Raw genomic sequence first — 24,284 nt, 5'->3', positions numbered from 1 at the left:
TAGAGACTCTGTTGTGCCCTCTTGACAAGAGTGGTGGTGGTGTTGGTCCATGACAAGTCCTCGGTGACATAGATGCAGAGGAACTTAAAACTTGTGATGCTCTCTACTATGGTCCCATTGATGTGGATCGGGGCATGTTCCCTCCTCTGCTTCCTGAAGTCAACAATCAACTCCTTTGTTTTGCTGAGGTTGAGGGTAGAGGTTGTTGTCATGGCACCACAATGCCAGTTCACTTACCTCCTATCTACAGGCTGACTCGTGATTGTTGGTTATCAGGCCTACAACCAAGGTGTCATCAGCAAACTGGATGATGGAGCTGGTGTTGTGCAGAGCCACGCAGTCATGTGTGAACAGCGAGTACAGCAGAGGACTGGGGACACCACCTGGGTGGCCCCGGTGTTAAAACTTCTTCAAGATTGGTGGGTCCCCTGCGGGACGGTTGAGTTAACGTAGGCTAATACGATTAGCATGAGGTTGTAAGTAACATGAACATTTCCCAGGACATTGACATATCTGATATTGTCAGAAAGCTTAAATTCTTGTTAATTTAACTGCACTGTCCAATCTACAGTAACCATTACAATGAAAGAATACCATGCTATTGTTTGAGGAGAGTGCACAGTTTTGAACATGAAAAGGCACATTTGGGCAGTCTTGATACAAAATATTTAACAGAAATTCAATGGATCATCAGTTTGAAACGTTGCACATATGCCAAAATCCAAATTGCACTTGGGCTTGAATATTACATTATGGCCTTTCTCTTCCATTTCAAATGATGATGCTACAATTTATTTTACAAAAACAATTTCTTTGTATTACCTTTACCAGATCTTATGTGTTATATTCTCCCACATTCCTTTCATCTTTCCACAAACTTCAAAGTGTTTCCTCTCAAATGGTACCAAGAATATGCATATCCTTGCTTCATGGCTAAAGGCAGTTAGTTTTGGGTATGTCATTTTAGGCGAAAATTGGTAAAAAAGGGGCCGATCCCCATTTTTAGAGTCAGTGTGGAAGAGGTGTTGTTGCCAATCCTCACAGCCTGCGGTCTGCCCGTCAGGAAGTCCAGGATCCAGTTGCAGAAGGTGGTTCCCAGACGCAGGGCTCTGAGATTGCATGTAGAGCATGCAAAGCATGTAGAGGTCTGTAATTTTTATCATACGTACACTTCAACTGTGAGAGACGGAATCTAAAACAAAAATCCAGAAAATCACATTGTATGATTTTTAAGTAATTTATTTGCATTTTATTGCATGACATAAGTATTTGATCACCTACCAACCAGTAAGAATTCTGGCTCTTACAGACATGTTAGTTTTTCATTAAGAAGCCCTCCAGGTCTCCACTGATTACCTGTATTAACTGCACCTGTTTGAACTCGTTACCGGTATAAAAGACACCTGACACACACTCAATCAAACAGACTCCAACCTCTCCACAATGGCCAAGACCAGAGAGCTGTGTAAGGACATCAGGGATAAAATTGTAGACCTGCACAAGGCTGGGATGGGCTACAGGACAATAGGCAAGCAGCTTGGTGAGAAGGCAACAACTGTTGGCGCAATTATTAGAAAATGGAAGAAGTTCAAGATGACAGTCAATCACCTCGTGGGGCACCAATGATCATGAGGAAGGTGAGGAATCAGCCCAGAACTACACGGCAGGACCTGGCCAATGACCTGAAGAGAGCTGGGACCACAGTCTCAAAGAGAACCATTAGTAACACACTACACTGTCATAGATTAAAATCCTGCAGCGCACGCAAGGTCCCCCTGCTCAAGCCAGCGCATGTCCAGGCCCGTCTGAAGTTTGCCAATGACCATCTGGATGATCCAGAGGAGGAATGGGAGAAGGTCATGTGGTCTGATGAGACAAAAATAGAGCTTTTTGGTCTAAACTCCACTCGCCGTGTTTGGAGGAAGAAGAAGGATGAGTACAACCCTAAGAACAACATCCCAACTGTGAAGCATGGAGGCGGAAACATCATTCTTTGGGATGCTTTTTTGCAAAGGGGACAGGACGACTGCACCGTATTGAGGGGAGGATGGATGGGGCCATGTATCGCGAGATCTTGGCCAACAACCTCCTTCCCTCAGTAAGAGCATTGAAGATGGGTCGTGGCTGGGTCTTCCAGCATGACAATGACCCGAAACACACAGCCAGGGCAACTAAGGAGTGGCTCCATAAGAAGCATCTCAAGGTCCTGGAGTGGCCTAGCCAGTCTCCAGACTTGAACTAGCCAGTCTCCAGACCTGAACCCAATAGAAAATCTTTTGAGGGAGCTGAAATTCCGTATTGCCCAGTGACAGCCTCGAAACCTGAAGGATCTGGAGAAGGTCTGTATGGAGGAGTGGGCCAAAATCCCTGCTGCAGTGTGTGCAAACCTGGTCAAGAACTACAGAAAACCTTTAATCTCTGTAATTGCAAACAAAGGTTTCTGTACCAAATATTAAGTTATGCTTTTCTGATGTATCAAATACTTATGTCATGCAATAAAATGCGAATTAATTACTTAAAAATCATACAATGTGACTGTCTGGATTTTTGTTTTAGATTCCGTCTCTCACAGTTGAAGTGTACCTATGATAAAAATTACAGACCTCTACATGCTTTGTAAGATGGAAAACCTGCAAATTCGGCAGTGTATCAAATACTTGTTCTCTCCACTGTAGGTGTTCCTCTTGTCCAGATGGGTTACGGCCGTGTGAATAGTGATGGAAATGGCATCTTCCATGGATCTGTTGAAGCGGTAGGCAAATTAGAGTGGGTCCAAGGTGCCTGGCATGTTTTAATTGATTTGGGACATGACCAGCCTCTCAAAGCACTTCAGGAGGACTGAGGTGAGCGCGACTGGGCGATAGTCATTTGAACATGTCACCTTGTTTTTCTTGGGCACTGGCATGATGGTGGTCTCCTTAAAGCAGCTGGGGACTACAGCCTGGGACAGGGATAGGTTGAAGATGTCAGACAAGACGCCTGCCAGCTGTTCAGCTCACACTCTGAGGACGTGGCCAGGGATGCCATCTGGGCCGGCAGCTTTGTGTATTCACATGCAGGTTATTGATGTTAGCACTCCGTGTACATTTAAGGGCCAGCCGTGCTACTCTGTTCTGGGCCAACTGTAATTCGCCTATGTCCCTCTTTGTGGCACTTGACCATATGACTGGGCAGTAGTCCAGGTGTGATAAAACTAGGGCCTGTAAGACTTGTTTTGTCGATAGCCATGTCAAGAAAGCAGAGCAACGCTTTATTATGGACAGATCTCTCTCCAGCTTAGCTGCCACGCTTACTCCTACTCCATCCCTCCGGTGCTCGATGTCGCCTGTCTACTAACCACCGGTCCTGTCAACCCACATTGCACACACCTGGCAATGATCATTGCGCACACCTGCTCCCCATCGTTAAGCACACCTGGACTTCATCACCATCCTGATTACGCTCACTTCATATAGCCCTCACCAACCTCAGTCATCATTGGTTATGTTTTCATGTCCAGACGCATTGCTTGTTTTGTAAATTGCCATGTTCTTTATTATTAAACTCATCTGCACCTGCTTCCTGACTCCCTGTGTCTTCGTTACATTAGCTTCCATTTCATCAATATGTTTTGACCATGACAGTTTACAATACAGGTTTACACAAGCAGTTTAGTTTCCTCAACTTGCTCAATTCCCCATTATTCGGTTTAGTTTTTTAAATATTTAGGACTAGCTCATAACTTGTAAAAATTGAAAAAGTAAGGGGCTTAGACAGCTGCCCTGGAGTATGCCCGACTCCACCTAGATTATGTTCTAGAGCCTTCCATTAAAGAACACTCTCTGTTTTCTTTTAAACAGGAAACTCTCGATCCACGATATAGTAGAGGATGTAAAGCCACACACGTGTCATCAGCATTTCAAAAGCTGCACTGAAGTCTTATAATCAATTTCCTTCAACCAATCATCAGTCATTTGTGCAAGTTGAGTGCCCCTCCCTATAAGTGTTCTAAAAGTTCATTTGTTTACTGTGAAATAGCATTGTATCTGGTGAAACACAATTTTTTTTTACAAAAGTTACGAAGGGTTGGTAGCAGGCTGATTGCTCGACTGTTTGAACCAATAAAGGGTGCTTTGCTATTATTGGGAAGCAGAATGAGTTTTGGTTCCCTTCAGGCCTGAGGGCACACACTTTCCCATAGGCTTTGTCATTGTTGATAGACAACAAAACATTTTAACTCTTCCACACGTCACAGAATTCTAAATTACAATGCTTGTCTTTCATAATTTGGTCAGTTATGTATAGATGTGTCGGTTCAGAGTTTGTTGTTGGCATGTGATGTCATGACTATGTTTGCTAATCTTGCCAATTACTGGGTTTTGATGAATGAGCCATCTGATTCAATGAAGGAGCTGAGTTCACCTTTTGCCCAAAATGTTATGTAAGGTGCACCAAAGTGTACTATCATCCTTTATATAATTTATCTTTGTTTCAGTACAGTTTCTTCTTCTTTTTGTCAAAGTTTAGCCACATGATTTCTCAATTTACAGTACATTTGCCAATCAGCTGTGCAGCCAGACATACTGCATTTGTCATTCCTTTTGCCCTTGTCACACTCAACCATACAATTTTTCAATTACTCGTCCATCCATGGGGATTTAACCATTTTTAGTAATTTTATTCAAGGGGCTCATGCTTATTAGTAATTAAAATAAGCAATTTCATGAATGATTCAAGTGAAGTGTCTGGTTGCTTCTCGTTACACACCACAGACCAGCAAATTCTTCTTCTTTACATCTTCAACATAGGGATCACTACAAAACCTCTAACATGACCTCAGGTACACTATATTTGGCCAGGCTTTTGAAATGTTGGTTTTCTTAGATATAGTGTAGCTCCCTTCAGTAACCACGAGCACAACCGTTCCTTGATTTTAACTGGTGGCTTTATTCTGTAGTTTTAGTCAGAATTATCACCTTGCGTGAGAACTATAAAGTAAATGAAAAATACGGTTAAGCACACTCTTACAACCTCCTTATCTTACGAGTGACTTATTAGCTTGTTATAACTCTGAAGTGCATACATAACAGTTTAACCGGCATTATAACAGTATCAGATTAAACACACAAATAAAGGAAAAATACCTCATTGGCTGCTTATTACAGAAGGGAGGAAATCAAACTTCACATGTATTATTCCTGGCATGAATTCACACTTCATCCTAACATACACGCTTTACGCTTCAGCCTTTATGAACTACACCCATGAACACTTAGCTAACACAGCGCGGGATTGCCTTCCCTCTTGCTACAATAAGGATCCCCGCTACAACAGTATTAGCTACGTAGTTCCGCTTGGCTTATCATTTCCCCCGCACAGCGGACACGTAAACAATTCAAACAAAAGACAATGACATAACCTGTAAGTCTAACTGCCAGTTACATATGGCTACTATGTACATGTATCTTATGATCACTACATCCAATGGATGTGGATACTGCTTTAGAGCAACATTTCTGCAGCATTAGTAAAAATGTGATCCATACATGTGAGTGATTTTGTATATACCCTGGTAGGTTGACTGATAACCTCCACCAGGTTGCAGGCACTAGTTGCAGTTTGAAGCTTTTTCTTGAGTGTGACAGCTTGATGAAAGCCAATCAATTTTTTTGGTCACACAGAAAATATTCCTCTCTGTTCTATCACATACATTATCAAGCGTTTCACACATATTATCCAGATACTGACTGTTAGCACTTGGTGGTCTATAGAAACTTCCCACAATAATAGGCTTTGGGTGAGATGCATTGTACAGTTGAATGCATTCAACAGAAATGTTTCTTCCACACGTAACCCCTCTGAATCAGAGAGGTGTGGAGGGATGCCTTGATCGACATCCACGGCGCCCGGGGGAACAGCAGTTTAACTGCCTTGCTCAGCGGGCAGAACGACAGATTTTTACCTTGTCAGCTCAGGGTTTCGATCCAGCAACGATCGATCCAGCAACCAACATTCATATACTGGCTATCTGTTACTAGCAAGTTATCGATTTCATGAACCTTATTTCTTGGGCTACATAGGGCTATTTTTAGCACTTTTCTGGGATGCTTGATTGTTTTTATTGCTTCACCGGGAGGCTTTTCAGAGGTAGACATGACAGTGATATTTATATTTGATCGTGCTGAGAGTGCAAGGTAAACTGCCCACAGTGGCGGAATAAAGAGTGGCATTTTGGAAGCAGTGCAGTGCTTATACTTACGGCAGCCCGTGCTGCTATTGTTGTCCAGTGTGTACACACAGAGAGACAGACACATGGATGGGTTTCTCCCTAAAAATTCTCTGGATTTTTACTGCGCACAACGGTAGAGAGAAGACCTGTTAGCAGAGCCCCTTTCTCAACATATGGCAAACACACACTCAGTAACAGTCATGGGTTTTGAGGCATTTTATACTAAAGGCATAAGCCGAAAAACAGACACTGAAGGGAAACACCAGTCCAGACTACAAGAACAAGTGATGCCTAGTTGCCCGTGGCGTGCACCGGCGCACACACACACAGGCAGATGTAATAAGCATAAAATACACCCTATATACTGATGTCATCCAGTTCTTTAAAAACAAAGTAAGTGTAGCAGGAAAAAGGGAGGCGAGCTGTAATGGGGAACCATAGCTCCTATGGCCTGTACCACATGAAGCCTGGGGCTCTGTGTATGGCTTTCATCCTCCCTCTATGGAACCCCCCTGAAAGCACAATGTTATTACAGTACACAATGATCGTGTTGCTGGATGAGGTTTAGAGCCAAGGGGAAGGGGTAGGTAGCCCATCTTGTTCCTAGATTAACTGCGCGTCCCTATCCTGGGGTGTGGAGGAGGACCTCCCTAAAATCACCCTGCATGGGTAGGGAGGGAGAGGAGCACCCTAACCCTAACCTGAGTCACGGTTTCCACCTCAGTGGTGCTGGGTGCAATAGACCACTAAAGAAAACAGCTTTTCCCACACTGGGATACGTTCCTTTCTGGGCTGCGTTTCAGAATTCAACACATGAACTTAATAAACCATTTCATTGTTTATTTCAGCAACTGTGTTTTTTCCTGTGAATCTGATTCTGTACTACCCAACAAGCATGGGATGGGATAACTCTGGGAGTTCATTTGAATTGCTTTACATCCATACAGCACAGCACACATCTATTTAAAGCCCCAGTGCAGTCAAAATGTGATTTCCCTGTATTTCTATGTATTTCCACACTATGAGTTTGGAATACTGTGAAATTGTGCAAATTGCGATAATGTGCTTTTAGTATAAGAACTGTTTGAAAAGACTGCTTGACATTTCAGCCTGTTTTGATGGGATGGAGTTTTGGTAAATAGACAATAGACAAATAAGAAAGAGTTCCAGAACCTCTGCCAATAACAGCTAGTTTTCAGTTTTCCTCCTCCCAACTCAGACCACTCCCAGACAAGTCCTAGCAAAATTAATGCTTGAGAAATTGCTCTTTCCAAGAAACTATTTCAGTTTCTTTTTTGACCATTTTAATTGAAAACAATCACAGAAAGGTACTTAACTGTTACCCAGAAATAATTTGATATTGGCTTATTGTGCCTTTCAGTAATTTGTGGGAAAGAGGGGTATTTTTCTGTTGAGGCCTGCCTGTTTGACTTGAAGCCCCTGGTCCAGGGACCAGAAGGGGTTTGCTGCCTCAAACCACAAACATCCAGCTGAAAAACAACCATATGACAAGCATTTCACTACACCCGCAATCACTTCTGCTAAATATGTGACCAATAAAATTTGACTTGAAGCTATATGATCCTGCCTCTCTCACTGGTTGACTGAACCATAGAGAGGTGCAAAGATAGATGTTTATGTGTGTGTATGTGTGTGTGTGTGTGTGTGTGTGTGTGTGTGTGTGTGTGTGTGTGTGTGTGTGTGTGTGTGCCCTTCTTCTGCCTGAGTGTAGTGCTGTGTGATTAAGGAGTGACCCAACACCACACTGCAACTCAGCACTACACATCTACTGTGACATGACAGCACTAAACTCACTCACTCTCTTTACAGCCAATAAGCGGGATGGACAGAGACACTTTTATATATATATATATATATTGTATACACATGGTGTGTGTGATACAGTGCGTGTATCACGATGGAATCCTCCAGAGCGCATACCAGGAATCCTCCAGAGCAGAGCATACTCCCCAGTCATTGTCTTTTTCTCATTTGTGCAAAAGTCCATCCTCTTTCCTCTCTACTCCATGACCGTGAAATCGATAAGTGGTAGACTGGACGAGGAGTGTGTCAATGCATTAGTAGGCAAATAGAAGGTTCCCTCCTCAATAGCCTCCTTTCAACATGTAAAGTGTTGGTCCCAGGTTTCATGAACAGACATTTTCCATCTGTACAAAAAGCTGATTTCTCTCAAATGTTGTGCACAAATTTGTTTATATCCCTGTTAGTGAGCATTTCTCCTTTGCCAAAATAATCTATCCACCTGACAGGCGTGGCATAACAAGAAGCTGATTAAACAGCATGATCATTACACAGGTGCACCTTGTGTTGGGGGCAATAAAAGGCCACTTTCAAATGTGCAGTTTTATCACACAACACAACGCCCCAGGTGTCTCAAGTTTTGAGGGAGGCCCACCCATGGCTGCACCACTGCCCAGTCATGTGAAATCCATAGGTTAGGGCCTAATGATTTATTTCAATTGACTGATTTCCATATATGAACTGCAACTCAGTAAAATCTTTGAAATTGTTGCATGTCGCATTTATATCTAAGTTCAGTATATAAAACATCTTGCACAACAAAAGTATTATTTATTTTTTTAATCACTTTTCACATTTATTTCTGGATACATCCAGTAAACGTAACTTGCCTGATGATGTGTAAGTAAAGAAGGAGCTTCTCATTGCATACAAGCGCATTTTCGTCCAGGTTCACTTTCCTTGCTGCTTCTCCTCGATTACCTTTGACCTTTTTCCAAAGGAGGCGAGAGAAGATGGAGGAGAGAGAAAAATAAAATTGCTCCCATGATAGCACATTTGAAAATGTTGATTTTCCGCAGTGGAAAATAAGTGAAAGACTGCCACCCACTGGACAATATTGGTTTTACAAGCTCAATTCCTGTCACAAAAAAAAATGTATGTACTAAAAGCTTGGGCTGAAAACGAGAGTAAATGCTAAAAATGGAACTTCTAGACATCATTGTAAAACTTCACAGTATTTTACCGATTGTGAGTCAGCTAATAAATATAGATTTCCGTCAAGGTACTGGAGTGACAAGAAAAGTTGGATTCAAACATTAGTTGATTCTTTATTTATAGAAAACAGTAAAAAAGCACATGGAATCAGATATTTCAAGCCACATTTCAAGCCACCTTCATAGTTGGTTTGAAGTCCGATACAAATCTGATTCCTGGCCATGTCACTTAGCTAGTGTCTGAATGGTCAAATCTGATTTATTTGCCCTCAATAGTTTTTTGGTATATTTGTTATTTGGTATACACTATATATACAAAAGTATGTGGATACCCCTTCAAATGAGTGGATTCGGCAATTTCAGACACACCCGTTGCTGACAGGTGTATAAACTTGAGCACACAGCCATGCAATCTCCATAGTATTAACTTACTGAAGAGCTCAGTGACTTTCAACATGGCACCATCATAGGATGCCACCTTTCTAACAGATCAGTTCGTCAAATTTCTGCCCTGCTAAAGCTGCTCCGGTCAACTGTAAGTGCTGTGATTGTGAAGTGGAAACATCTAGGAGCAACAACGGCTCAGCCATGAAGTGTTAGGCCACACAAGCTCACAGAACGGGACCGCTGAGTGCTGGAGCGCGTAAAAAACGCATGTCCTCGGTTGTAATACTCACCACCGAGTTCCAAACTGTCTCTGGAAGCCACTTTAGCACAAGAACTGTTCCTCGGGAGCTTCATGAAATCGGTTTCCATGGCCGAGCAGCAGCACACAAGTCTTAAATCTCCATGCGCAATGCCAAGCAACAGCCTGAATGGTGTAAAGCTCACCGCCATTGGACTCTGGAGCAGTGGAAAAGGGTTCTCTGGAGTGATGAATCATGCTTCAGCATCTGGCAGTCCGAAGAACAAATCTGGGTTTGGCGGATGCCAGGCGAACACCTATCCGAATGCATAACGCCAACTGTAGAGTTTGGTGGAGGAGTACTAATGGTCTGGTGCCGTTTTCATGGTTCGGGCAAGGCCCCTTAGATCCAGTGAAGGGAAATCTCAACGCTAGAGCATACAATGACATTCTAGACGATTCTGTGCTTCCAACTTTGTGGCAACAGTTTGGGGAAGGCCTTTTCCTGTTTCAGCATGATAATGCCCCCGTGCACAAAGTGAGGTCCAAACAGAAATAATTTATCAAGATCAGTGTGGAAGAACTTGACAGGCCTTCACAGAGCCCTGACCTCAACCCCATCGAACACCTTTGGTATGAATTGGAACACCGACTGCGAGCTAGGCGTAATCGCCCAACATCAGTGCCCCACCTCACCAATGCTCTTGTGGCTGAATGTAAGCAAGTCCCCTCAGAATGAAATGTCCCAACATCTAGCGGAAAGCATTCCCAGAAGAGTGGAGACTGTTATAGCAGCAAAGGGGGGACCAATTCCATATTAATGCCCATGATTTTGGAATGAGATGTTCAATGAGCAGGTGTTCACATACTTTGATGGTGTATCTGTGATCAACAGATACCTATCTGTATTCCCAGTCATTTGAAAACCCATAGATCAGGGCCGAATTAATTTATTTCAATTGGCTCACTTCCTTAATGAACTGTAACTCTGTAAAATCTTTGAATTGTTGCATTTATATTTTTGATCAGTGTATAATTTAGGTCACCTGCTAAAATAATCTAAAAACACCTAATTTTGCCCTTGGTGGGATGAATATACAATGAAATCCATGTAAGGTACAATTCAACATAAGAAAACGACCTTCTTGGTCCATGTGCTGAGATATAAGGGACAATTCTGTATTCTTATTCATCAGGATGACTACATATCTCACTTACTGACTTTGTCCCCATGGGGACATTTTGTTGCAGTATCATGTACACGTTTAAAATGGCATTTAAATACAGTAGAAAACAAATTGACAATACAACACTCATAACAGTTACATACCAATAAAAAGAGACTAGCCTGCTGGTCTTACTGGGTCGATAGGACCATTAGCCCGAGCTGTTTAGGATGGATATCACACCTGGCACAAATGATTCAATCAAATGTATTTATAAAGCCCTTTTTCACAACCGCCGATGTCTCAAAGTGCTATACAGAAACACAGCCTATAAAGCGCCAAACAGCAAGCAATGCAGATGTAGAAGCAAGGTGGCTAGGATCACCATGCGCAATGCTGTCTAGTTCCGTCTTTTCTGCCAAGGGGCACCCTATACCTGCACTTACACCGCTGCTGTTACGACAGTGGGCGGCAGCATCGGCCTCTCCAACCCAGCTCTTTAAATTAAATTTAACTCTTGCAATAAAACTTCTGACAATCTCTTTTAAGTGTTTGAGAACCATATGCTTTTTTTTCTCTCCTCATCATGGAGCCCATGCACATGCCATGTGATAAGTTGGATTTTGTTGGTCTTTACTTCCAAATGTCTATGGAGCTAAATAATACAAAACACAAAACAGTCTCAATTGCTTTACTGACAATAATGCAATATTAAACTAAATCTGATGTTCAGATCTACAAATGTTTTGACATATTACATGTTATCAAGGGTAGTTGTGATCCAGGAAAGTCCAGCATACTGTAGATGAGCAAGCCGACATGTTGGTGACACAATTTACTGTAAACGGTCAAAAGGTAATGCAGTAGCACGGGAGTGTGCAGCGCTTCTCAAATGTAAAATGTATGCGTTTCCACACTCTCGTCCTAATAAATGTCACACTCAAGAGAATGCCCTCAAAGACTGCACTAGGAGCACGGGAGTGAGGAGTGCAGTAGTATTGAGAAACACCCATAGTTTGTCCAAAATAGAAGAGCCAGAGTGACCATAGGAGTTGGCAAGGCAGCACAAACAGATCTGGGACCATGCTATTAAAGAACTCCCTTAATAATTGTAGCTGTAACGACGGGCATGCATTGTGTCTGATGGCTGACTGACATGACAGCCCATTACCAATCAATAATCATAAACGGTTCTGATTAATATGGAAGAACATCACACACAGGTGAACACAACATAAGATACAAATCCAAAATACAGTCCACTGCCAGCTTTACAAAGGGGTGGATATTAGCTTTACAGTGGAGATTGACAAAACAAGGTTATTTACATTTTACAGCACAATATCTTTGTAACAGGTTGGTGTTGTGAACGCACCCCAGTATGGCCCTGTTAGGAGAAATCCGCTTGAACACCTCTCCAACTGCTAATTACTAGTGGGAAACTTGTCTATCATCCCTGAGCTCCGACTTCTCCCACATGCTGACCTCTGACGTCACCTACTAAGAATATGACCTCGATAACATGCAATTTCAGCACTTAAACGCAAAAAAAAACACTATTTATGTAAATAAATCTGTTTTTCGAACATTACAACTTGTTCACAAGCATGACAGCTGTACTTTTTGTTTATGGTTGACACCGCTTGTTGGCCATTAGCCAATCAGCGTTTCTCAACATGTTCAAAACACTTGAACGCATCCAACTGGTATTTACGACTTCCCAACTGCTAATTACCACTTTTCTAGTTGGTTATGAACTCAGTATTAAAGTGGAGCTGAACTTCCTGATTTAGCCTCGGTTTCAATTCTCATCATTCAGTAAATGCAACTGAGAACAACATCTGGGTTATGGAGGCATGTTTTGATGTGGGTGTCTCGTGTGTGTTCGAATGAGGGAAGTGTTTGTACTTTCACTCTGACAAAACAGTAGTTACTCGCCCTTCTAGATAACTTGCTTCAGCCGGCCCAAAATTGGTTTGACTTTGTATATCCTATTGTTGGTGCTATTTTTCTTTTCAGTTGTTTTAAATGTACCCTTTTATTTAACTAGACAAGTCAGTTAAGAACCAATTCTTATTTACAATGACGGCCTACTCCGGCTAAACCTGGACGAAAAATTTGACATGTAAATGGTACATAATTTTCATATTGCACACCTTTTAGTTGCCTCAAATGCTTTCTATATATATATATATATATATATATATTAATTTCTACAATTTCAAAAATTGACATTAAGTAATTGAAATCTGGCAGTATTGGTATTTTAAAATATTGTCCCATGTACCTTGAGTAATTCTAACTAGCCCCATAAAGATATCGAAAGTCAAACCAAATTTACCATGGCATTGTGCTCCAAATTGATGATTACTTGGGGGCAGGATAAAAAAATATTTTAAAAAACCCTTCATTCCATGACACACCATTTTTTCCTAGTCATCTCATAAACCTGTTATGGACGAGACTGACTTCAGGAGCGAAATGATCCCATTTACACTTCATAGTCAATTTTGACATTAGAATAAAATGTTTGACTCATACCGATGCAACACCAGCCGTTTTTTTAAAGGATAAATTCCTTATTACGTTGAGTTGCTCTTTAATAATCCATAATGAACAACATTCACCAGGGAGGTTTAGCACCACAAGCCTTCATACATTGGTGTGAAACTTAATAAAAACCAGGCAGGCAGCAGAGATTAAACCGTCCAGTCTTGTAGAGCCAGAGCAGAGCATCGTAACTCAAGTCAACATCTTTGTGCCATTGCTGATTAAAGTCCAAATGGAAACGGAGAGTCCCTGCCCCGAAGATATTTGATCACAAGTTCCTGTATAAAAGCTTGCCAACTACACTCATTATGAAGGTGGAAAAGAGGTTCCAGCTGTACTTCTGCACAATATTTAACCATTCTAAACCATTATGGAGTAGCACGGCGGGTGGATGCACAGTCTGTCAAGGAAGACTTGGATGAAAATAAATTATGGGATTTCTGAGATACAAAAACAGTAAAAAGGAGAAAAGAAAACAAGTACATATTAGATTATATGGAATATATCATACAATGAAATGCACAAAACACAAGCTGTATATAATTTGTTAAAACATGGATTAACGCACAAAGAGATTCAATAAACACTAAAGAAATGCATAGCATAAAAGTGGCAAAAAATGTGCCATTTCTACTGCACTCCATTCCTAAACCACACCCAATTTAATTGGTTCATTAGGGCACGCAATGGAAAATTAGCATTTTAGATTGGACAAATTTGGATAAACCCTGCCTGTTCCAGTCTGTTCTCTTCAAAAGATAGATAATGAACACAACCCTAGTCTTATGAGTGTACAGTAGCACCTCCAGTCCAGGAGTGCTGGTGGTGAAAGCAGAGCACTCCCGGTGAAGCAGAGGGAGAATACAGGAAGTACGACGTCGCGTCGCTAGGGCTCTCTGTAAGCGGTCTGCTGTAAACTCTACTGCTGCCAGGTCTAATATTCATAAAGCATGAAAGAGTAGGAGTGGTGATCTAGGATCAGTTACCCCTGCTCATGTCATCTTATTTATTATGATCTAGAAGGCAAAACTGATCCTAGATCAATACTCTTATTCTGAGGCGCTTTATAAATATGAGCTCGGGCCCCGAACCGGGCTGCTTCCCCAGCCCCGCCGCGTCTCCCACGGGTGTTAGACGGCATCTGCAGTTCCCCTCCAGCCCTCTAGGAGTCCTCCTCCTCCTCACGGTTGCCAACCACCCTCTTTCGCAAGACCTCCTCTGGGTAACCCGGCCCTCTGGCCTCGGGACGGCCCACTGGAGACACTCTCCTCCAGACGACCTCCTGTTCTCCATCTTCATCGTCCTCCTCATCATCCTCCTCTCCATCGGCCTCCTGCTCTTCCTCCAGCTGCTGAATAAGCCTGGCTTGTTCCATCGTCTGTTTCTCTGGAACAGGAAAGTGACAAAAGCAATGTGAATAACAGAACATGACAATAAAAAATATATTACATTATATACTCCATGCCATTGCTCCTAAATTAAAACATGAATGCACACATAATTTTGAAACTGGGTCACAACTTAGGAAGGATACAAAAAAAAAAGAAAATGTCTGTTCTCGAAAGAAATGTTTATGATAAATGATTACATGTATTCTTCCTCTATAACTTCTAAGAGTTCTTGCTTAATGTCGGCACAAACAAACTTCGCAAAGTTGCATTTGCATGAACATGGATTCGCTGTCATATCATACTCACTCTGGTAGTAGTTTGGAGAGTTAAATCGTCGTGATGGGAAGACAAAATCAGCTATGAACACCAGTATCTGAGAAGAGAATGCAGAAGGGAGGCTGGTGAGGTTAGAGAGGTGAGCAGACTTGATGTTACTGTAAGATAATGATCTATTTTGCGCCCGTTGCCTCCAATAACATCCAAAGTCATACAAAATGTGAGCAATGTAGGAAAAATGTATAGGTGGCCCACTATGGAGGGTATGCACATACTACTAAATAATACTTTGTCAGATGCCTTTCAGGACACCTTATATTATAAGTACATTCAAATCAAAGTGCAAGTAAAATCCAGCAAACAAAGACAGAATATAGGGATCACATATCAAGGGGTATGACTTTAACGAACCAGTCCCAGGGCTAGACCAGAGAAGAGAGTGGCCAGTCCAAAGATGATGTACGAGCCCCACACTGGAATACCCAACTGCTCTGTCAGGTAGTTATGGCAACGCTGGAGGGAAAGGACAACAGGAACGCAATAAAAAGGTAAGTTAAAGTAAGTCAAATGCAAGTCAAACCACCCGGACCATGTTTAAGAAGAACAGTCTCCTAAAATTATTCACAAATCATGTGAAAATTTGTCCCAAATGGCAGCTATTCCCTATACGGGTGCCTTCAGAAAGTATTCACACCCCCCCAACTTTTTCCACATTTAGTTGTTATAGCCAATATGTCAAATGGATTCAATTTAGATTTTTAGTCACTGTCCTACTCAATACCCCATAATGTCAGTGGAATTTTCTAGAGCCTATACATGAGGGTGATGGAGAGAGAACCCGCAGGCTGTGGAAATTCAAAATACTGCATTTTAGACAAGCCGGGAGAACAAATACAGACTATAGCTCAAGTGTCAAACTCAATTCAAATGGATTAAATTCACAACACCCACTAATGTCAAAGTGGAATTATGTTTTTAGAAATATGTATAAATGAAATAGAAATGAAAAGCTGAAATGTCTTTAGTCAATAAGTATTCAACCCCTTTGTTATGACAATCCTAAATAAGTTCAGGAGTAAAAAGAATGTGCTTAACAAGTCACATAAGTTGCATGGAATCACTGTGTGCACACTGAATAATTCTTTGAGCATGGTGAAGTTTTTAATTACACTTTGGATAGAGTATGAATACACCCCATCACTACAAAGATACAGGCGTCCTTAACTCAGTTGCCAGAGATGAAGGAAACCGCTCAGGGATTTCATGACATGGGGCCAATGTGGTGACTTTAAAAACAGTTACAGAGTTTAATGGATGTGATAGGAGAAAACTGAGGATAGATCAACAACATTGTAGCTACTCCAAAATACTAACCTAATTAACAGAGTGGAAATAAAACCTGCCCAGAATACAAATATTCCAAAATATGCATCCGGTTTGCAACATGGCCCTAAAAATAATGCTGGGAAAAAAAAAAAAAAAAAAGGCAGTTGAATTGGTCATGAATACTAAGTGTTATGTTTGGGGCAAATCTAATACAACATATTATGGAGTACAACTCTCCATATTTAAGCACAGTGGTGGCTGCATCATGTTATGAGTATGCTTGTAATGATAAGGACTGGAGAGTTTTTACAGGATAAAAAAAAATAAACAGAATGGATCTAGGTACAGGCAAAATCAAAGAGGATAGCCTGGTTCAGTCTGTATTCCACCAGACACTGGGTGATGAACTCACCTTTCAACAGGACAATAACCTAAAACACAAGGCCAAATCTACACTAAAGTTGCTTACCAATATGACCGAGAATGTTCTTATGTGGCCGAGTTACAGTTCTGAATTAAATCTGCTTGAAAATCTATGGCACAACATGAAAATGGTTGTCTAGCAATGATCAACAACCAAATTGACAAATATTGTACAATCCAGGCGTGCAAAGCTCTTAAGATATTTAACTAGAAACACTCAGAGCTGTAATCACTGCCAAAGGTTATTCTAACATGTAAATTAGATATTTCTAGATTTCATTTTCAATACATTTGTTAACATTTCTAAATACATGTTTTCACTTTGTCATTATGGGGCAGTAGGTGTAGATTGGTGAGAATTAAATTTTGAATTCAGGCTGTAACACATCAAAATGTGGAACAAGTCAAGTGTTATGAATACTTTCGGAACAGAACCCTGAAGGCCTTGTTCCAAAGTGTGGTACAAATGGGTTCTAACAGCACGCAGGGAGAAGGCAACAGCAGGACTCACCCTAATGAACATTGACAACTTGAAGAGAGCTGACATTGTGTTCATCCTGCAGAGGAAGAAAAGGAATAAAATACCTTTTAGACTTTTTTTAATGAGAATCTAATAATCAAACAGCTAAAATAATCAACAGCTAAAAACAAAACTTTAACCAGGTTAAAGTGTCAGTGGCTGACAGAGGGAGAAATAAGCATGGTTTGCATCCCAAATGGCACCCCATTTCCTATATAGTGCTCTACTTTGACCAGGGCTATGGTCAAACGTAGTGAACTATATAGGGAGTAGGGTGCCATTTGGGTCTGTTGGTTGCATGTCTAAACCTAAAACTAAGTGGCAAGTAACTACCAGGGGAGGTTGGAGTGTAGTATTTGATATTTCCTGTGGTTCTGAAGTGTAGTGTGTGTCACTGACGAGAAGAACAGTTGTGGTTAAGAATGAGTAAAAATAAGATGCTGTCTTCATGAGATAGCTACCATACATTTCCATGTAGAGTCATCTACCGCTATATCACATACTGGGTACAGGTCACTCATGTTATAACCTTAAATATCTCAACAAACCTTTCAGACCGAAACTATAAATACGTATGAAACATCCTTCCTCTAAAAGCAGTCACCAACCTCTGAGTCAAGATCACTTTCACAGTCAAAAAGCAATTTTTTTGTTGTTGTTATTTTAAACATGGCTTAGGAAAAAATTTTAAGCCTATGCACCATTAACGTAATAAAAACAGCAGCTCTTTGCTAGTGCACTTGGTTTAGCCACAGCTCTCGTGGTCCGGTCCGCTGTGTAGGCGGACAAATTAAAATGGTTCAAAGGGGAACTTTTCCAAAGCCCTTCGCAACTAGTAGGAATCAATTGCACTACCGCCAAGAGCACAAGATGGAAAAAAAACAAGTACACTAAGATAGGCAGAAACGGATTCTCCAATAGAAATCCCCAATCACACTTGTAGGCGGTCATTTTTTATTTAATTTGACCTTTATTTTACTAGGCAAGTCAGTTAAGAACAAATTCTTATTTTCAATGACGGCCTAGGAACTGTGGGTTAACTGCCTGTTCAGGGGCAGAACGACAGATTTGTACCTTGTCAGCTCGGCGATTCGAACTTGCAACCTTTCGCTTACTAGTCTAATGCTCTAACCACTAGGCGACGGATAGCTATGCTCAGAAACACGTCATCGGGTCTAACGGTCATCTCGCGCTGAACTGCACAGGCTGTCAAACCAAAAGGCACTCCTTTGAAATAAAGTCGTTCAAAACCAATTCTAAAGGCCACAAGCAGTTCGCAAGGTAGGGTCGCCACTAAAGTTAGTTATCACAGCCTCAAAGTCATAACCCCTACCTGTTTCTAAAATTTTGCTTCTTAAAATCTGATTTTAAAACCTAACCACACCGTTAGCCTTATGACTAACCTTATATTAAGACCAAAAATGGTTTTACACGATAGAGACAATTTGTACTTTGTGGCTGTGGTAACTAGTGACATTCGGAAAATAGCCTAAGCAGAAAATGACGCAATTATTCCAAAACTGCAGCTCATTGTTGGAACACAAATCACTACTTCAGCCAACCAGTCCATTTTGAATTTGTGATAAAACTATCATTTGGCAAGGAATGTAGCTTGTGTATCTCGTCAGTTAGATACGTTTTTATAACTAGGCTTTTACCTCTGTAGGCGCAGAAGTAGAGGGAGGGCGTGAGACACGGAGGGAAAGGGAATTTAGGGAACATAACTCTGATGCTTGGCTTATATACTTTTTGGTCCCTCAAATGCATATGTACAAATGGAACACTAGAGTCAAAGCAAATTAACTTGGTCTCCAAGATAAACTTTCAACCAAATAGTTACACAAGTATTAGATTTTTTATTTATTTTTTATTGTTATTTTTTTAAATCTCTGGTTAAAGATTGAGTTGACGTCAGTTTGAGTACTTGAGTTCTCGATTACTCATGCCCATCCCCATCTCGAGTTGACCTTTTCATTACATTTCAGAAAGATCCAAAAAGGATTTTGTTTACACACAGAACGACCCAGTATGGAGAAGAGACTGACGATCAAACCATCCACTCACATGAAGGAAGATGGTCCAAACCAGGAAGAAACCGGTTCAATGCCCTGCCACTTCTTCTCATCAATAAAGCTTAGGAAGTCATCTTTGGTGCGAGCCCCTTGGTACCTCCTGAACACACCATCCTTACAGCTGATTCACACACACACAGTTATCATAGAAATCTAGCACACAATTGAAAATAGGTTAACAAGCCAATAGGGACATTAACCACAATAAGGACAGATGTAGTTTATTTGCCTATTGCACCACTAAGCTATAGGGTTATATATTTACAGTTCTACCATTGAAAATAATTTACCTTTTTATAGCAACATAGGAAGCTAGTGTCTAAACTGGGTGTAGGATCACAACAGTAGCAAAAAAAAAGAGACACTAACATTTTGTCTTCCCAGACAAAGTCTGAAGCTATCTAACAGCCTCACATTCCAGTGAGGGTTATAAACTGAAATGATCACATTTACTGGTGAGTGCAGTCTACAGTGGTTAGTTGGCATGCATCTGTGAGAAGAACAGGATATGAGACATACAGTAACTTCACGTAACGGAGAGAAAACTTACTGGTAGATGGTCGGAAGTGAAGTGATAATGAATCGTCCACTCAAACCTAAGGTGCGGGTGGGGGAAGGAGAGCAGAATGTTAGTGAATAGGACTTAATATATATAATATGACTTTCTCTGAATGATACCAACATCTTGTTCTTGACTAATATTACAGGTCCACAAAAACCTGGTAATAATGGACTATAGCTAGATAGACAATGCATGTCATTCTACACTACAAAACATAGTGGGTGTTGTGGGAAACAGCCAGGGCCTTAATACAAAGCTCTCTGACCCCTCCCCGCCTAATTTATCTGTGTAAGGAGTAGGGTGCAGTCACCCATAGACAGTGATCTTGGGTCAGTTTAGCATTTTCCCTACTAATAGTTAAGGTTAGGATTGGGGGATGGAGAGCTGATCGCAGATCTGTACCTAGGGGAAATTTAATCACGGAGCTCTGTGAAACCTGAAAAGGGATTTAATTGACAAGCAGACGGTCGGGCAGGCAGTCAGCCAGGGAAGGAGAGTATACATACCAGGCTGTTCAGTAACATCCACTTTCGCTATGTTGACACCCATGTCCTCCCCCCAGTCGGCAAACTCATTCCACATGGGCTGGAGCTGCTGGCACGCCGGACACCAGGGGGCAAAGCTGCCGGGGAAGAGTGAATTGAGGCCAAACATTGGCATAACAATAACATTAGCTAGACAGTTTTCAAACAAAATAAGCTGACACAACTACCCAAGATTCAATGGTAGCAGTTGTCAACATATTATGAATGATCAACATTAGCCATATCTATGATTGTAAAAAGATTTTAAAATCAGAGTTCTTCATATGGACACTGAAGAATACCTTAGCTAGGTCAACACAACCTACCCCATTCATTGACGCTAACCACTTTAGCTCCCATGGAGGATAGGATCTTCTGGCTGGGGAGTTTTGTTAAGAGCCCCAACGCTCGTAATGAACATTAAAATGCATCGCTTGCGGTACGGTTTTGGAAACATACGAAACTCATCTTTCATATTAGCAAGAAATAATTACTTCATATACACCTTTATAGGGTTCCCACATGGACACATCTCCATGCTACAGTGCTTGTTTACGAAAGACCACCTGTGCTAATTAGCGGGCTCCAAACACCTGTGTGTAAGTAACTGGTGAAGAAGTGTAGTCCATCAACTGGAGGCACACATAGCATATGAATCTGTGCAAAACTGCTACAGTAAGGATATCTTTTTAATTTGAAAGATTATTTTGGGCTGATATGAAAGCATAAACCTTTGAATGGTAGTGGGTTCACTTAGAAATGTCCTTGTTTTTGAAGGAAACGCACTTTTTGTCCATTAAAATAACATCAAATTGATCAGAAACAGTGTAGACATTGTTAATGTGTACCGGGGCCTCCCACTCTTTCTATTCTGGTTAGACAGTTTGCGCTGTTCTGAGAAGGGAGTAGTACACAGCGTTGTAAGAGATCTTCAGGTTCTTGGCAATTTCTCGCATGGAATAGCCTTTAGTTCTCAGAACAAGAATAGACTGACGAGTTTCAGAAGAAAGTTTTTTGTTTCTGGCCATTTTGAGACTGTAATCAAACTCACAAATGCTGATGCTCCAGATACTCAAGTAGTCTAAAGGCCAGTTTTATTGCTTCTTTAAATCTGCACAACAGTTTTCAGCTGTGCTAACTATACAGTGTTGGTTTACAATTGTATTTTTTACAAACAATGAAGTAAAACAAGCATATATTTTGGATTTTAATGGCGTTAGACAATTGAACTAAAGTTATATTCTTCAAGAGTCAATGGCTATATTAGCTACCATTAACTTAAGTTTTTTAAAAAAATGTAGCAATCTCAGATTTCCTCTCAGAATTTGCTGCTTCAAGTTAAAGTAGTATACATCTCATCTTTGGGAGTGTAAAAATCAAATGTGTGGTCTCAATGAAAAATGCAGACCGTGCTGCAATCTCGGTTGGAAATTCCAAAAATGTCATGGCATGGGGCCCCATAGATTTTGTTATAATGTTTGAGTCACTCAGATAGCATAACACAGCATAAGCCATAGCAAAATGTGTAGAAATGCAAGAAAATGGCTTTAAAACTGCACATTTCGCTCTGCCCCATGACAAAATTACAGGAAATTAGCTTGAGAACAGCAATTGTCTCAGTGGCCAAGAGGGTGTCTACATTTTTTTGTATGGTGCCCCCCACCCCCACTAAGTTTGCCACCTCTGCTTAAAGAAATCGTGGTGGAAACACTGCTAATTCTATGTAGACGCCTAACAACAATACTCAGTATCCAGCAGCCAAACGCTAGCTTTCCATCTCATTGGACCTGATTATCGTGTGTTACTTGAAAGCATTTCATTTAGATTCCTAGCTGCAAGCCTATGCAACAATGTAGCTATCTAAAGTTTATCAAGATCAGAACTAGGTGATTAGGTGTGGCTTGGAAATCAACACGTGCCGATTCAAGACTACAAAAAACGGGACTATTGCCGAACAACGTAGCTATATGACTAGCTCAGCAGTTAGCTTAGCATGCTTGCTAGCTGTACTTACAATTCAATCATCCATTCTCCTGCCAAGATGTCTTCCCAGTTTCCGTCAGTGATCTCTTTGAGGCTACTCGGTTTGGCCAAAGCTGGCTGCGACGTCAAGTAAATAACCAAAATTAGTGAACATGTTAGGAGAATCGATTTTGATCGCAAAGGTAAAAAATACAACATAGAATCGCCGATTTTATAATCCAGCAAGGGCGCCATGTTTAGGTAAACTCTTCGTCGGTCGTTGCTAGTTACCACAGTCACAAAGTCATAATTATGGCTAAACCCAGCCTATTTATACAATTTATCTTCTTAAAATCAGATTTGATCCTAACCTTAACCACACTGCTAACATTGTCTAACCCTAACCTAACATTTTTTTTTACAAATTGTTCACGATATTTTGACTTTGTGGCTGTGGTAACTAGTGGCAACCCTCTTCTTTTTATTTTTTTGCATTACACGAATATTGTACAAACCAATTTATAAACCGGGTGGTTCGAGCCCTGAATGCTGATTGGCTGACAGCCGTGGTATAGCAGATCTTATACCACGGGTATGACAAAACATTTATTTTTACTGCTCTAATTACATTGACAACCAGTTTATAATAGCAATAGCCATGGTATATTGGCCATATAACACAACCCCTCAGACCTTATTGATTAAATATGTCACACATAACAACAAGAAAAGCCAACATAAAAACATTCTACATAAAACAACAGACAAAAAATCCACATATATATATTATGCTATGGACAAGTCACATTTTGACAAATACTGTAGGCACATCTTTGATAATTTGATATTTATATATGTTAGGGATGTTATATAATATTGTAAATCAACTAGATACATATATTTTAAATGACCCATGAACTTACCCATGAACATTTTTCCCAATAAAATGTAAAAATGTACAATATATTGGCAGTCACTGTGCGTGTATGTACAATAAAAAAGAATATCACATTTGGTAATGCTTATAGGTGTACTCGTCTTATCACTAATATATATGTTAATATATGTCCAAAATATTTCACTATGCAAACAATCAAAAAATAAATGCTCTGTCTTGTTTTCCAACTCACAAAAGCTACATTCCTTTTCTACATGAATTACATATTTAGAGATAAGACAATTACAAAGATAACATCTGTGAAGGACCTTGTAAGAGACGTATCTTTATCAGTTATCAAATATTTATGTGGATTAGTCCAAGCTCGCATTGGAATTAGTCCAAGCTCGCATGTGCATTGGAAAATTGCAGCAAGGGTAACATCCTGTTAATAATTTCTCTGACTAAATTGTTATTCAATTTCTACACTATCACTTTAACCCTATACAGTTCACATTGACAACTCTTTAATGTCACATTCAAATTCATGATTGGTGGGTTTTTATTTCGTAGTTTAGAATTGTTTTCCAATGCTAAATATTTGAGTTTGTTGCATAGTCCGCTGCCACTTTTGGTCACGCAGCAAGCAAATAACGTGTTGCCTTCAAGACCTCAATGTCGTAAAATCATCTGTCCATGCTTTATCTATACCACTAGCAGGTGGCACTGTCCGTCTTTGAGCGTGAAATCACAAGCTCTGCTGGCCAGCTTCTGCGTAGCAACCTAGCTGTGCCAAAAGCCCTGGTTAATTCAATTCTAAATGTATT

The 24,284-nt window shown here is 40.7% G+C and overlaps 1 protein-coding gene across 1 annotated transcript; it reads right to left on the bottom strand.

Annotated features, from left to right (window-relative positions):
• Window positions 1-11,651: 11,651 nt before the first annotated feature.
• LOC135507866 (thioredoxin-related transmembrane protein 1-like) lies at window positions 11,652-23,057 on the bottom strand. The gene is made up of 8 exons (XM_064927590.1): window positions 22,633-23,057; window positions 20,601-20,716; window positions 20,083-20,128; window positions 19,525-19,653; window positions 17,452-17,497; window positions 15,603-15,704; window positions 15,222-15,288; window positions 11,652-14,910 (listed from the first exon to the last, which is right to left on the bottom strand). The coding sequence occupies exons 1-8, from the start codon at window positions 22,833-22,835 to the stop codon at window positions 14,687-14,689; spliced, it is 933 nt and encodes a 310-aa protein (XP_064783662.1). The 5' UTR covers window positions 22,836-23,057; the 3' UTR covers window positions 11,652-14,686.
• Between the last annotated feature and the right edge of the window lie 1,227 nt (window positions 23,058-24,284).

Source organism: Oncorhynchus masou, chromosome 21 (assembly GCF_036934945.1).
Source record: "Oncorhynchus masou masou isolate Uvic2021 chromosome 21, UVic_Omas_1.1, whole genome shotgun sequence".
Taxonomy (NCBI): Eukaryota; Metazoa; Chordata; class Actinopteri; order Salmoniformes; family Salmonidae; genus Oncorhynchus; species Oncorhynchus masou.
Note: the sequence above shows the minus strand (reverse complement) of the source record. Positions and strands in the feature narration are given on the sequence as shown.

What these genes read in the sequence shown, in the direction of transcription:
- LOC135507866 (XM_064927590.1), bottom strand. Translation starts at nt 22,835, where the DNA reads ATGGCGCCCTTGCTGGATTATAAAATCGGCGATTCTATGTTGTATTTT. An exon ending in AGTTGTCAATGTTCATTAGG is followed by an intron (nt 15,705 to 17,451) that starts GTGAGTCCTGCT and finishes CTTTCCCTCCAG; the next exon opens with CGTTGCCATAACTACCTGAC. An exon ending in CTCTCCAAACTACTACCAGA is followed by an intron (nt 14,911 to 15,221) that starts GTGAGTATGATA and finishes TTCCTGTTCCAG; the next exon opens with AGAAACAGACGATGGAACAA.